Here is a 16,249-nt window from a genome sequence, read left to right as displayed (position 1 = left end):
TTACCACTGAAAGCACTTTCCCTCAGCCATTAATAACATCTGTAGTATCTTTTCTAACTAGGGCATCTGTTTACATAAAAAATGCAGTCAACATATCCCACTTAAAAGCCAAAGCAATTTTTTTGATGTTTTACGTATCCTGAGCACAGAAATAACTCTAAACTATCCCACACCTAAGACATAGGATGTACTTAATCACAGTGAAAATCATATATGCAAACAAGGTCATGCACTCCATCTTAGAAGGTTCCTTTACAGAAGGCTGACAAAGTAAATCTCAGGTGGTTGAAGAATTCTCTTCCAGAGAATTGTCTGTCCTGGCAGAATTTTTGCCATTAAAATCAGGATCATGGTTATAAAGGGCAAGAGGTAGATACAAACAGCTGGATTTTCACAACTCTTCTGCCCCGATTTGAAAAAATGGAGATGCACAAAAGAGTTTAAGGCATTCACTTACCATGGACTTGGTGAAAGGTCGAGCCAAGGTGAACAGCAGAGTGTACAGCCACCAATTGCGATGAATGGAGGAATAAATCATATTTCCAGGATGGACTGAGTTGGATGTCACCCCGTGGGGAGAGAGGCGTCGGTTCAGCTCGTTGGAGAACAGGATATTGCAAAGCTTGGAGCGGTTGTAGGCCAACATAGCCCAATATTCCTTCTTGGGTGGAGAAAGCAGGCTGAAATCAAGCTTTCCAGAGGAGTCTTTAATTTCTGTAAATCTGAGAAGCAGTAAATATGCCTTAGATACCCCAGAGTTAATTTCACTCTCATTAAGAACAATATAAAATGTAGACAACAGAGTAGATCCTGGCCAGAACCAACATAAAACAGCAGCTTATTTAGCAGCTGAAAGCATCTACTGGAAATTGCCTGAGACCCAAGGAACAGTCACATATAATATGGCAACAAAATTATTGGATCATTATAAACAGCAAACAAACAAAAAACAACTCAGAAAACACTTTGATGGTTTTAAGACATTGTATGTAACTTACAAATCACTTTATTTTAAATTAAAAAAAAAAAAAAAAATTTTGCCATACATCCATAAAAGCATGATCAGACTGGAGGAAATAATGTAGGATAAAATAATTCTGAACTAAAAGCAGAGCAACCCAGAATCTTTTCTTTTCCCATCCCCTGATCATTGCATCCAGTGCTCACACAGAGCACACTTGCATTTAAGTGTTCAAGTAACTATGGATGAGTCTCACTGCCTCTTAAGCTCTTTTTTAGATTAAAAATTGATGAATATAAAGGGGTTATAACCTTGGTAACTTGCCATCAATAGTCTTATATGTTTAAAAGATAAATGTAAACAAAGCCAAAATGAGCTCTGGCAGAGCATAATGTTTTTAAGTATACCCATGGCATGGCTGAACACAAATCAAAGTAACTAGTTGACGTTTTTTAATTGGGTCTGACAGAGTCATTAAACACCAGCTGTTTGTTATTAAAAAAAAAAAGGAAAGAAACAAAGTAGTGAATGTTCTAAAGACATTTAGATGAAAAAAAGGAAATTTCCATAAAGCATTTCTCCTCCCAGTTCTTACAATTTCATTTATTAATTTACTTATATCTTAATATTAGAAAATAATACTACATTTAGTTACAGATCTATGTTTCATTCAGGGGAGCTACTAAAAATAAAATGGATTTAGCAAGCTCTTTTTAATACTCAGTTTTCAAAATCAGCTGGGGAGAACAGGGATAAACATAATTATAGTACACACTAGAAAAATGTTTTAAAATATCTTTACTAATTTTGCATCTCATGCCCAGAAATGAAGAGATCAGCTGGAATTTCTACATTCATTCTGTGAGCAGAATTATAATACACTCAGAGAAATGCAATGCAGTATTTGAACTCAAGAGGAAGCCAGGATGTTCTGTGTCTTGCACAATTAGCCCTTCAATTTCAACAACAAAATTTCTCTTTCATAATTTTCAGTTAGATAAAATACATTTCTGAAATTAACAGGACTATTCTGGGAGGAATCTCCTATATTCGTTCCACAAGTAATCACATACGACACCAAAAATAATCTATAAATAAAACTCTTTGTGTGCTACTGTATAAAGGAAACACAGTGGCATATTTTGAGTCCAGTCCTACAAGTGTGATTATGTGAGTCAATCTCAATGAATTCAGGGGAATAATGGGCTGTACAATCAAGTTAACAACACAGAAATAAAGCCAGAAAGTCAACCTACTTATTCTGATTTTAATATTATGTGCTTAAAGTACCCAAAAGCTTAATTTAAACAGAACTCATTTGTGCTGAATCCAGAGATGTAACTAGAAATGAACAAAGAGCAAAAGAGGCAAATAAATATTTTGCCTTGGAGCAGTGCAGGATAGCATTTTCTGTAAACATGGGACTTGATTTTTCCCCTAACAGGGGGTCTTGACTCCAGCAAAAAGATCCAGTCAAGGTTTATGGAAGTAATTAGATACCAACACTTCTGTTTTACGACATGGTTTAAGGCTCAGAGTTCTCAAGTAGGTCAGAAAGAACGACCACCTAATAATACCTAACTAACTCCTTACATAAACTTCTTCCCATTAAACAGACTGGGGGCTGGGGAAAGCACAGTTATTTACAATGATCAGTCTAAGTGATAAGATAAGCTGCAAGATGTTATTTGGACTCCTTAGAAAAAGGGAAATTTACTAGTTGTGTTAATTATTTTATTCAAACATAGACTGTTACTTATTTCCTTATAGGCTTCTGTCAACCTTGGCTGATCTCTCTGACTTAGCAATGAGCACTTTCAAAATGGTTTCAAAAACACAGATAAAGATGTCCAGAGATGAGAGCCCTGGTTACACACAACACTTAATGCAGTGAAAAACAAAGATGTCATTTAAAATACTATCAGAGATATAAACTTACAAGGGGGAACAAGCAGCTGACAATTCAACATAATCTCCCATTAAATAACAGCTCATTTATACATATCCCATTGTGCCCTCCACATCTGGCAAGTGATTGGAGTTGGCAGATTTATTTCTAGAGCTATCTCGCCTGCCCTGCAGTAGCTGCCCTCACTCCTAACAGGACTCTGCTACTTGCTTTCACAAACCTGGTGTGATTTGCAAAGATAAGGATGTCCAGATTTTGTTACCACCTAATTACTAGACATTTCATGTCTTTTAACAGTGGGGAGGATTATTACTGGCATTTTCTATTGCTTCCTTTCATTTCAGCCATCATAAATTTAAAATGGTAAAAGTAAATCTATCTGCAGTGTGTCATTTATACCATAAGCCCCTGTGTTTGGAAGTGATAAAGGTTTCAGCCCGACCCTTGGCTGGTCTCTCTCTACCAGGTCCCTGGGGTTACATTTTATGGAAACATGATTAAAAAAAATAAGCTTCATTCTGGGTCACTAAAACATTTCAGAAATATGAAGACAGAAAAAAATAAAAAAAGGCAATCTCACATTCTTCCTTTTAGTTTGCTAGAGCTGCTGCACAGGACCAAAAGTGAAATAGAAATCAACAGTAATGTTTAAAGCTGGATGTTATAGGCTTAATCCTGAAGTTCTTGAACTGAATCAGCAAGGAGTAAGTGGTTGGTGCCCAGTAAAATTGAGAACTGGGGCATTCATTTTGCACAAGGAACTTTATTTAAATCAAAACCATATTTTCAGTTATTAACACAAAAACACAAGCACATCTGAAATAAGGAAAACCTCATCAACATCTTTTTTACCAACTGCACTTTTCCTGGCAGCAAAATAGATGAGCATCTAACATTTTAATTAAAAAATTTACCAAAAGAGACATAGCCAGATTTGCAATATGTATTAACTACACTACTTCCCATTTTACAATTATACAGCTAATGTCTGCATTGAATTCCCTAATTTCTCATTATAAAACAACTGGATTTCATCTAGCAGTTTTTAATTGCATTGTTTCTCCTGCTAAAATATCTGCACATTCCTTTTGCTAAGATGTTGAAGTTGTTGAATGACAAATCAATATAGGTCATGCCATTCAGATTTAATCAATTATTATTCCATCTCCTCACAAAATCAATGAGTGGTCTGAAATGCAGCGAAAATCTGCATTCACACAAAGAATGATCAAAAAATATCTACATACTGTTATACAACTAGAACATGCTTTATCCAGCAACAGAGCCAAATCCAGAAACATCCACAGGCATTAGTAATGCTTCTATTTTTACAAAGATTATTCAAAGGCAAATGCTTGAGAGCAAAGACCTTCATTTTCAGAAACTTCTGTGGCTCTGCCCAAACTGTTTCATTCTCTAAGGATTAACGATTCCAGCAAAACTAAAGTTAACATTCACCAACCTGTGGGACTCAGAAGACACCACGACAACCCTGGCAGGAGACGACTGGCGTAGAACATCTTCCAGAAGCTGGACAAGATAGAAATGTCCCAGGTGGTTCACCTGGAAGGTGGACTCCAGGCCATCCTCTGTCAAGGACCAGGGAGCACCAAACACGGCAGCATTGCAGATCAGGATGTGGAGGGGCCTGAAAAAATCAAAAGAGGGCAAAGAAATCTCAATTAAATAAGAGTAATTACACCCATCTGTGAACAGGGTGCTGGTGTGAGGGATTTGGTTGGCTGGTTTCTCTGGGAAGGAGCTGATTGACTCCAGGTGCTTCCAGCAGCCCCACTCAGGGACCAGCTGAGCCCCAGAGTGACACACCCTTGGAGAAAGGCTACAGAATAAAAGGCAAAGTGCCACACAGCACTATCACTGCTTTCCCAATTGCCAATTGGGAAACTTTCTCCATCTGGAGCATTTAGAAAATAAACTTTTCCTGGGGGCTGAGCAACTCCTACCACTTTCCTGTATGGGGTACATGACACCTGCACAGTTGGTAGGGGATGAGTGATTAAGAAATAAAGACACAATGTAAAAGGGCACATGTACACATTTTATACTTCTGCAGCTGATGAAGTATGCTGTTAAAAAATGCAAGACTTAGATGGAAAAATAAAAACATTTTCCAGAAGCTGTATTCTTTAGTGGAAAATCTGAATACAATATACACATGAGATCCTTGAGACAGAATCCTTCCTCACTGAACTCACCTAACCCAGTTTAAATAGAAATGGCATGATAAAGGAACTTGAAATGAAAGGGTAAGATTCTACCAAACTAAGCTAGAAAAGAACCTAGGCTGGCACATACCTCTCTCATTCAAAAAACAGGTCCAGAAAACTTCAAATTCCTTGAGGTCTCCAGTAATCTCAGGATACTGTACCTTGCAGCCTTCCCAACCTCCACAGCAAGGCCAAGGACAAACGCCCTTTCTGTTCTTTCTTGTCTTTTTCCAAACCCTTACGAAACACAGCAAAGTCTCTGGTCCTCGGACCTGGGATGGATCTGCATTTGCTAGATTGCATCATCTCTGAGCAAACCTTGGCACTGACAGTGTGTTCTTGCCCTTGAGTCAGAGCCTGACGCAGCAGACCTCAGCAAGCTCTACCTGAGCTGAGGACCTCAGCTTGGAGAGCCTGCAGCTGGCATCCCTCACCCTGGTTATATTAAATTTGGAAAAGTCACACAAAATAATGACAGCCAAAAATTCCTGCACTAACACTTGTGATGTCCTAACACCAGAATATTAAGATCTGTCACATTTGTTTAGCCTATTCCATCCTATTATGTCTTTACTGCAATCCCATGAGACAAAATCAACACACAGCATAAACTCTAATTCTGAAGGTAATAAATGAAGCACAATTAAGAAAAATAACTGCTTGCTCTCTGTCCTTCTCAAATGCCTCCTCACAGCCCTAACACATAGAGACACAGAGTCAGAACCTTTCCCCATACAATTGAAGGACATGTATACTGCAACTCCGAGTGTCTGCAGAAAGAATTCTGGAAAATAATGTGAAACATGAAGCCCCAGGTTGTCAAACAAACCTAAGTAATTATATTCCTTCAGGCATGTTTCAAAGCACCAGATTTTGATAGCTCAGTTTTCAAAAAAAAAACATTTGAAGGGGAATCAAACACACCTTAGCTGAATACTGAAAGAAATGCAGAAGAATGGGCATAAGGAGCAAGCTTTATTTTCTTATTAAAATAAATTTTGACTTCCAGCCTGTTGGGAAGTTGCCAGTGTAGTGTGCTTCAATAAAAAGTTAACAATCAATTATCTGTTCCTTTGCCTACTTGGAAAATTTTAAGCAAAAGCTCCAGAAGCAGAGTGAAACATCTGTGCGCTCTGAGAGCTCAGTGTCTGAAGTGCTGCATTTCTGATTTTCCTTTTGGCCAGTGACACCCGTACACAGAATATCTGTGCATACATACTGCACCCACAAAAGAAACTGAAGATAAACAGGGACCGTCCTTACAAAGGCAAAGTTCTTTCTGCTCAAATCAAATGGCAAAAAAAAGGCAGCTCTTTGATCTTTGCAGCCTCACTCAACACAGCAGAAGCAGGATATTCACTGAATTCTGCAGGATCATGTTCTTTAGAAGGCAACAGATCTTTTGAGGCACTTTCAATCAAAATTATTTAAACCAGAGTTCATTTTGCCTCTTTTGAGATGCATCTGCCAAGAAGAAACAAAGCTGCTTGAAGCTTTAGAGGGCATGGAACTCTGGATGATTCATCACCTCTTGTGAGACTTTATGAAAAGCTCCAGCAAGAATTAATTTACAGATTTGTACATCTGCTGGGAAAAAAGGAACAAGTTTCTCCAACACAGATGCAATTTTTGGTATAAGAGCCTCCCGTATAAGAACTGCAGCACATGAATGCAGCATCAATACCAAAAATACCATCACCATTCTTTCCAAAACAAATATGATACTTTTTTAAATATCATCATTCTATTTGATAATTGTTATGTACACTAGGAAGTAACATATCACAGACAGAAAGGATTCATATATTCAACCTATCCAAACGGTAGTATCCTTAATTATTAATAATAATTACACAATAACAACCAGAAGGGTAATACACATTGTATACTTAAATCTGTCAGTTCAATTAATTTAAAAGAAGATTCTAGAACTATAAAATTATGAAGTTTAGTATTTTTTTTAATTTTTAGGTCATTTATTTGGATTTTATAGAAGAAATAAAATTATGCTTCAGTCCATTTTATGATATTTGTATTTTTTCAAAGCCCATTTCTCATTTTTTCAAAGCAAAAGTAAATCAGATTTAAGAGACTGTAAAATTAACATTATTTACAGTATTTTATTGTAAAAAATCTGTGAAGAAATAGAAAAATAAATACAAAAACATTTTAAACAGTTATCATAGTGAAAAGTTTGTATCAGATCCCCTTTTAGAAGTCATTTATTTTTAATTAGTACTAGATGCTAAATACAAAAGGATTTTTTCCTAGGTAACTCCACAGAAAAGAAACGTAACGTGTTGTATGACTAGACACTGATGTTGTGCTTCATTTCACTCAGAAAAAAGCCACCTCTCAGATTTGGATCCACATCCATTAAGCTATCGGTGTCTCTCGTCAGACTGCTAACAAAGGTCCAATTACTGAAAATTGTCATCTAAGTTTTTGTGACCCAGCCATTTGCACACCAGGAAATGAATGAGATTACCTGGGTAACAGCCACTGTGCAGTTATGAATTTCAGCCACAGATGACAGATTCTAATCTCAGTGGTGCACAGCTCTGTGTCACTGAACGTATCATTATGCAGGGACAAAATTTTTAAGATACGTGACAATTCACACCACACATCTGGCACTGCAGCTTTGCTTTATGACAGGAAGTATTTTCAAGTGATAGCAGAACTATGACCTTGATTTCACAAGTTCATTAAAAACATTGCTGCAATCTGTGCGAGGCTTTCTTCTGAGCCCAAGGAAAAAAAAAATCCCCCCTCGGTTTAAAATAGTTTGTAATTCTACATCAAAGGCACGGCTAAGGCCAACAAAGGATGCCAGCAGCAAAGGAAATTTTCCATAGTGTTTACTCCTGCTATCAACATGACCAAGTGCTCCCTCTAACCACGACACCCATGAGATATTTTTGGAAACGCTACAGCTAGGACCCTGCAGAGTGTTATAAAAATTTGCCTCTATGTCTCCTTAAAATGTCTTCAGGCAGTGACTTGCATCCCACCAAGGCAGCTAACGTGGGCTACCAGTGCCATTTAGGTGGCACTGGGACCTGATCTGCCCCGTTATTTCAGGTAGTCACTGTTTCCTGAGACTCAGGAACAACCTGCTCCAACTGCAGGCTACCCAGCAATCCCAGAAAAGCCTCACCATGCTGGTAAGTGTACCTACAACTTAGTGAAAGTTTAAAAGCATGTAGAATCAGCCAGGACAAACTTAAATGTGAATACCTGAGCTGAAAAGCAGCTAATATTCTGTGCACTTCACAAAGCCTGTGATACTTTGCACTGGGGAAGTCATTCAGATCTCACATGCTGGGCACAATTCACCATTAGAAGCAACTAAGCAATCCAGATCCTCTGCACTATTTGGAAATACAGTAAGTGAATACATTAGAGAGATACAGAAATTAAATTGTTGCTATAAATCAGTTAGTTATGAAATTTAATAATCAATTTGTTAGCACCTGATGTAAAACTGTGATCTGTCAGCAGCCTCCCAAGCTGGCTGTGTGCAGCAGTAGATATTTCCAAGGGAATTAATTACTGATGATTTGCAAAGGTAAGAATAATATTTTTCAACAAATGTAGCCTGTGCACTAGGAGGTTAAACAAACACCACCAAAATGTCAACAGAGTTCTTGGCTTTGGTGTTCTCCCATTTCAAACGCAATGAAATAGTTAACCAGAGACTATGCACAGGGAATACTTTCAAATCTTCCCATGAAGCAGAATGTCACACCATCTGGGGCACTTCTCAAGCGATTTGAAAAGTTCACACTGTTTGGAATTACACAGAAATTCAACAGAAAAGGCCTCACCATATCCCCAAAGTCCCATAAGCAACTGTAGACCTCTGTCACGGCCAGTAAAGAAGGCAGAGCTGTGACTTCTCTTCCACAAAGAAGCAAAGTCATACCCCACCAAACTTTTCCACCCCATAACCCTGAACACCCAGGTTGCTTTCTCTGAAAGTCAGAAAGTTGTACTTCTTTCCATGAGGGAATGCCTAGATACACAAAGGGAATATCCAAAAGGCAAAAGAAGCTTATGGCTCTCTAGAAAATGGGTAAATTAAACAATCATCTCCAGAAATCCCCCTCGGTTTTACAGGCAGCACTGACAGGAAACCAAGCAACACAAAAATCACTAAGTCAGGGTTCAGACAGCAGCAGGAAAACTCAGAAGCATGAATAATCTAATACTGATACAAAAATATTAAAATGTTTACTGGTTCAACGTAAAAGAAAAACAACAAAAAAAAAGCACTGCTTAACTCAATGAATTTCACAAACAAATGCTTAATGTCTAACTTCCCTTCTTCTAAAAATATTGGCTAAAAAGTCAGCAAAAATACCCTTATTGCCAACTGCCAGCTGACAAAAATGTGGATCCTTGTCAGGCAGGCTTCATTTTAAGGCAAGCCTTTAACACAGGACTCAGAGCCCTGATGGATGACCTCTTGCTAGAAGCAAGGAAAATTCTCTGCAATTCATCCTACTGGATTTCTTTGCAGGATTTGACACTGTTGATCAGCAAATACTTTTGCCCCACTTCTAAGAGATTAATAGGAGTGGTCTGAAACTGTTCTGATTCTTCCTTCATAACACATCCATGGGAATTACTATGAGCAGCTGCTCCTGTGCCTCCCTAATACATCATCTGCATACTGCCACAGAGGTCAACCAGCCCTCAATCATTACTCATTACCTCTCTAGGATCTTCAGTGTACAATTTCACAAATGTTTGGAGAAGGAACAGAGGTCTCAACTGATTTGGAACTAAACAGAAAACACCCATTAGTCATGGTTTTCCCTTTATTATTTTTTCTTATATACACAATGAGGGGATAACTACTAAAATAACCCCACATCATCCTGCACCTTCAGAAATTAATAAGAGACAGCAGCAATGAAAAAATCCAGAATCTGGTAATTTTCATTCAGCAGCCCACCTAATGATACTTGCTGCTTCAAAGTGCATCTTTTTCAAACTCTGGCAGCAAATCATTATTTACACACATTCACATGCAGTCACAAGCATGCATAAGCCAGACCTAAATAAATATTCATTTTTGTAATAACCATGGAATGATTTTTTGTTTCTGCATGTACTTTTAAACATACAAATTTCATTTACACATAATAAGGACTTGTTAGAAAAAGAAAGCTACAACTCACCAAAAAAATAAAAAAAGTCAATTACTACATTTATCACATATTTATAATATTTTCACTTGAAAACAGCTAAATCCTTGGAAAATGTTTTTGGGACCACAGTTGATCATTCAAAGAATAGAACACCTCATGGATTTTGAGCATTCTGTTTTGCCCAGAGATTATAGAGCTGTAACAGAATTCACACACAGCCCTACAGCAGCTGTGTGCTGCCATTCAGACCTGAAAGATTCCATGCTGTGATGGAAATTAATGTACTTTGACATCCTCTGGGATTTTGGGGAACAGCTAATAAAGAAATATAACCTTTTCAGTCTATTACACAAATTTTTGGATTCTAAGATCCATGGCCAGTCTCAGGCCAGCAGTGAGGCTTCCCTACCCAAGCAGCAGAAGACTCTGACTACTGTGTTTTAATTATCTCCCCTAGAAAGCATTTAATTAAATAGACTAAATATATTTTAATGTATATATAATTAAATACTCTGACATTATAATTCTGAATTTTTAGAAGGTAACACCAATTAAATATGCAGAGCTTCTCAAAACTCATTAAGACATCATGCTCAAAGATCATTGGTATATTTGTGACAGAATATGTTTTACTCAGCTATTAATCATGTTAATCATACATATTTTACTTATTTAAAAAAGCTTTCACAGCTGGTTCATCTTGTGGAAATTTTTTAGGAAAATAGAGCCCCAAGCCATCTTAGACTCACCCTAGATTTAGGTACAGACGTGGCTGAAAATGGGCACCAGAACAACCAGGGAGCAGAAAGTCCCTGGAGGGTTTTCAAAGTTTCTGCTTTGGGGCAGAGTGAAGTGAGTGCAAAGTGTACAAACACAAGTGGCAGGTTTGGAAATTTTGGACAGCACAGTTATAGTCATAAAGCTATGTAACAAAGACCAAAAAAATCTTTTTGTTAGTGTCTAAAAACAGTTCATAATTTTTGTAGATGCAACCGTGTGTAAAGTTATGGTGAAATAATATGGACTTTGCTTAAAACAAAAAAAAAATATTCTGAGGCAAAAGGTATTTCCACAATAAAGCAGATGAAAGGAAAGGTGATCTGATGAAAACATCAGGATCTCTGCCTCCAGGAAAAGGGGGAAGGACTTAATATTCTGGGATTTTTAATTTTTCATTTATAAAGTACTGGAAATAGTTTTTGGATACACATGATGTGACACATGCTACCACAAAGGGGTAATTGTGTATGAGAGCTTAAAAACAGAAGAAAGAAGAAAAAGAAAAACTATTTATGCAGAAAACCAATCCCTAGGTTTAATAAGGCACAGCATCACCACAAAGAGAAAAAAAAAAAAAGTTTTACCCTAATATTATTATGTACATTTCAACAGCAATCAGCCTTTGATCTTATTTAAATTTAAGATATGTGCTGTCTGCAACAGTAACTTCTGAACTATCCATGTTTCTTAATTCAATATGGGTATTTTTTGATATCTCAAAATGCACAATGTTGTCCAGAAGTTTCTGCCTCAGTGTCACTGCCAGGATGCCAACCATACTCTAAACTGAAAAAACCAGTGTAAAAGCTGTCACTTGTTTTAATTCACAGAAAGTAATTCTATGAATGGCAAAGAGTTACCAGAGTTGTGCAGTGATATAAAATATGTTCAGGTTTGGAAAGACAATAAGCAGTGGCAACAATCAACTCTGTTAGAGATACATCAACTACAGAACCATTAAATATATTGGCATAATGGTATCACTGATAAATTATCTGAACCATATATTCATTTTTTTCCTGATCTTTTAAGTTATATTTGTAACAACTTCCAAAGCAGATACCCTTTTTACATATGTATTCTCAGGTATAGAATTTATCACACAGTATCTATGATTCAATTGTCATTCAATTGGAATTAAAAAAAAAAACACCTGCAATATGTCAGGTACAATATGGAAATGCAGAAAAATCATATTCCGGATTGACTTTTCATCAGGCTCCAAAATCTTAATGCACCTGCAAGCTTTCAGCACACTTCTGCCTGCAGCATGAAAAATGAATGCAGTTGCAGAGTTTGGGGCCTCAGCTAAGGAAGCCAGCTGAAAATCTGGCCCACTCCATTTTGGGCCTGGTTAGGAAAATAAGAAAAGACTAAACTTCCAAAGGGAGAACCATAATTCATAACTGCTGTCTCTCCCATATTTCTACACACATCGTTAGTGAATAAACTGTTAGCATATGCCAATTCTTACCACAAAAAAAAAAAAAAAAATTCTTGTTTTAAAGTATAGGAAAGTATCTGCAGTGAAGATCCACAGCTGGAAGTCCTGCATAATTGTGAATTGCTCCTACCAATTCAGAAAATTCTAAGCAGTAGCTACTGGCAAACATTGTTTCATGTTTTTGGAGTAATTCAAGATTTTTCAAGATGACTTCAGCTTTTTTCTCTCAAACACTGAGAACATTAAATTAAAGTCTTACTGTTTGGCAGAAGATAACTTTAATTCAAACCAAGTGGCACCATGCACCACTGAAAAGTACAAATGCACATAAAATTTCATCTATAACTTTGCTGCTCACTCCTTCCTGCTGTTTTGATCATGAAGTGCTCCTACAATGAGGTCCAGGCAAATGCCAGGACACCATGGCTGTAAATACTGGCAACAGGTCCTACCTTGGAAGTTTAGGACTGAAAACATCAGGGCTGTCCCCCAGTTAAAGTATGCAGGTTTCAGCCAAGTGTGGGATGATCAAACTAAGAAATAGAAACCAAGGTGCCACATCCACAGTCTACACTCCTCCACAAACACCGATTCTACAGACCCTGAACCATCCAACACTGAATTTCAATGCTATGTTATGTACAATCACAGGAGGGCTGTCATTTTGTCTCTAAGGGGAATTAATACCAACCATAATTCCTCACATCATGCCCACTCAATGAATAGCAGATTCAGCTCAGTGTTTCTTAGCTCCAAAACACTAATATGAAAGATTGTTTGGTCTGCCTCTGCCAGCTGCACAAAAATCAGCTCATGCCAAATCCATCTTAGCCCAGAATATTATTATAAACAGATCATTTATTTGAGTTTCCATAACAGAGGCATTCAATGAACTGCCTGAGCTGGAAACCAGGAGAGGGGAAAGCCTTGATACATATAAAAGAAGCAACTTGAACAAATGCAACCATTTAGGTGCACTGAGATCTCTTCTCCCATTCTCATCCTAATGTTAGCACTGTCTTCACAAGGAAGGAAGATGGAGTTCATTCACTCCTGGTGGAAATAGCCAGTGGGAATGTCTCTGCAGAAAACAAGCCAGAAATACTAAATACTAAATATGGCTGTTTTCTCCAAAAAAAAATTTGTGCTGGAAATCCTGGAGGACTATTTTTTATTGGACATCCATTTTATGTGTTAGTCACACTGTGTTCAGGTTGTGCTATAATGCTAGATTAAATATTAAACAGCAATATTGTTTTATTCTGTCTTCTCCCAAAGTTGATTTTGGAGATCCAACTAATTTAGGTTTTTACCTTATTTTGCCCACAGAATGCTTCTAACTGTGAGGGAGGGCACTCTCCTGCTCCTAGAGGAAGTTTGAGTGCTGCAATCACAGAACAGCAGATCTAAAATAATCAGCAAAACCCTTCTGCATGGATAAAAAAGTCTCAGAAAGAGAAACAGCTGTATCAACTCAAGAGTATAGATAATGCAAACAAAAAAAAATCTCTTTTTTTTTTCTCAGAGGAGGAAGGATTTTCCAGAATACATTTATAGGAATATGGCATAATTTACCAGTGTTTATATATTCACAGCTCAGATTTTATCTGTGGACAAGTCTGCAACACCTAACAAATCCATTTAGGAATAAAAGATTTCTACCAAATCTCAGAAGTATGATAATTTATAGATGAATCATCTGACTTTTACTTTCAGACAAGGAAGGCTTCTTAGCCTTAGCCATTAAAGTACTATTTCAATTCATATTAAATATTTCTTTTCAGAGTAACTCTTTCCTCACGTTTATTATTTATGTTTTTCTCAATGCTCCCTCTGTTGCATCATTTGTTTTCTGTATGCAACCAGCCCTGTTAAATCCTGCTGAGCAGAGGATGACATTTCTTCATTCTACATGTGCTTTCCACAATCTCTCAGATTCCCAAGCACATTCAAGAAGGCTTTTTCCCCTACAACTTATTTGATTAAGGCAAGAGATTCAGAGTTTCAGCAATTTCCCCTCTGCTCTCTGCAATACAAACCCCCCCAGCTTCCCCAGCTGCAAGAGGTTTTAACTCAATAAAATTTAGGGATCCTTTTTCTGGAGTTGTTCCATTTTAGTTTTCTCATCCAGGAGGAGATCTGTTCTTCAAGACTATTTTCCAATTGCTATCAGCCAGGGAAGAGCAGGGTCCCAAGCTGTGATGTGACTATGAGCACACTCTTACATCTGCTGACAAAAAATAGCACCTAGAGCCACAAAGTGTGCCAGAAAAGCAGAATTTCAGAAGGCATGCCTATCTATTATATATTTTAGAAATTTTCAGTTATTAGGTCATATGTCACCAAGACCAACAGGCTCTGGAAATGCCAGTGTCCCAGAAACCAACAGTGCACTGGAGAAACTAAACAGAGAATATCACTACTTGCACAGAGAAGTTTAAGATGTTCACCACTGAATACTAAAGGCCTCTTCACATTACATGCTGTGAGAAATAAAATGCAGGTCTTTATTGAAATGTGTGCACTCATACAAAATTTCTCCTTGACATTTCAGAAGTATTGTAGTTTTTCCCATGAACCAAAATCTATACAACTCAGAATTGAAATGATAGTTTTGTTTGGAAAGAAAAAAAAATAAAGAAAAAAACCCCCGCACCACTTTATTTGCTTTTCCTACCTGCTTTATTGTTGAGAAATCTGTAAAAGAAAGAAAAACTTCTTCTGTTAAGGTATTTCCTATGCTCATTAACAGGAGTGACAGGTCCCTCATGGGAAAGGGGGAACTCCAGCACAATGTGCTTCTCCTACAGGATATTTCAGAAATTTTGGCTGCCATCTGACAAGACTGGCCCAAGCATAAAGAACAAGACTCAGTTTGTCACTGGAGCCTGTAAGATTCCTTCCAGTTGCTCATAAAGCCACAGGTGCAGAGGAATCCCTGATGTGACAAAGCCTCTGGACACTGCAGCAAAACCAACAAACAAGGAGGCAGACAAAGGTCATTAGTGCTCACCAGGGCTGGAAAACACATCAGCCACCACTGCAGCAAGAAGATGCCTCTGCCACATAACTGCTTTTCCAAACTTAGCCAGACAGTTAAATCACAAAAAAATCAGAGGCCAGAAAGACCTGGTAGGTCTTCCAGTCCACCCTCCTGCCAGTGCAGGTGATTGTGAGGTGACTCTTCTGTATCTGCATCAGATAAAAGATGCAGTGCTACAGGCAGTGTATGGGGTCTGGTTTCCATCCAGCCCCAGATGGGTTTAAACAAAATTTAAACAAAATATAACTGGAAATTCATTTTGGTCAAAACCCCAGAAGTCTAAAAACTGATATAGAACATAGACTTCCACATAATGCTTGGATGAGTCCTGCCAGACACAGGCACATCTGAGCACCTATTTAAGACAGAAAGGTCTGAAGGCAGAGGTTTTAGATGCTGTCTATTACTCAATTATTTTCCAAATAAAATGAGAGTGAAACGTTAGTAAAGCCTGTCCATCAGTGACAATGCAGCTTAACAGACCTACACTGGTAGAATGGGGTATGCCAACAAAAACAAAACAGGTTTTACTGATTCTAGATCTTCTCATTTTCTCTGGCAAAAATTGATTTAAGCCTGTTCACTTCCAAGGATTTATAAATATGCATACCTAATGGACTAGCTAGGACAACCATGGTATGAGCTACAACACACAAATCAGGGTAAGAGGTGCATTTGGAAGAAGGGTGGTCTTGACTTTCCACTGCACCACACACTTAAAGAAA

At 37.7% G+C, this 16,249-nt stretch overlaps 1 protein-coding gene across 3 annotated transcripts in view; it reads right to left on the bottom strand.

Moving 5' to 3' along the window:
• The window catches only part of WWOX (WW domain containing oxidoreductase), a 483,980-nt gene that overhangs the window by 369,865 nt on the left and 97,866 nt on the right, over positions 1–16,249 (bottom strand). For all 3 annotated transcript variants that reach the window (XM_085589257.1, XM_021541209.4, XM_085589258.1), the window contains 2 exons: positions 4,333–4,518; positions 458–722 (listed from right to left, as the gene is read on the bottom strand). In XM_085589257.1, the coding sequence (XP_085445383.1) occupies positions 458–722; positions 4,333–4,518 (451 nt within the window). The remainder of the gene's footprint in view (positions 1–457; positions 723–4,332; positions 4,519–16,249) is intronic.

Source organism: Lonchura striata, chromosome 11, assembly GCF_050655825.1.
Source record: "Lonchura striata isolate lonStrDom1 chromosome 11, ASM5065582v1, whole genome shotgun sequence".
Classification (NCBI taxonomy): Eukaryota; Metazoa; Chordata; class Aves; order Passeriformes; family Estrildidae; genus Lonchura; species Lonchura striata.
This window is presented reverse-complemented; position numbering and strand designations above follow the sequence as displayed.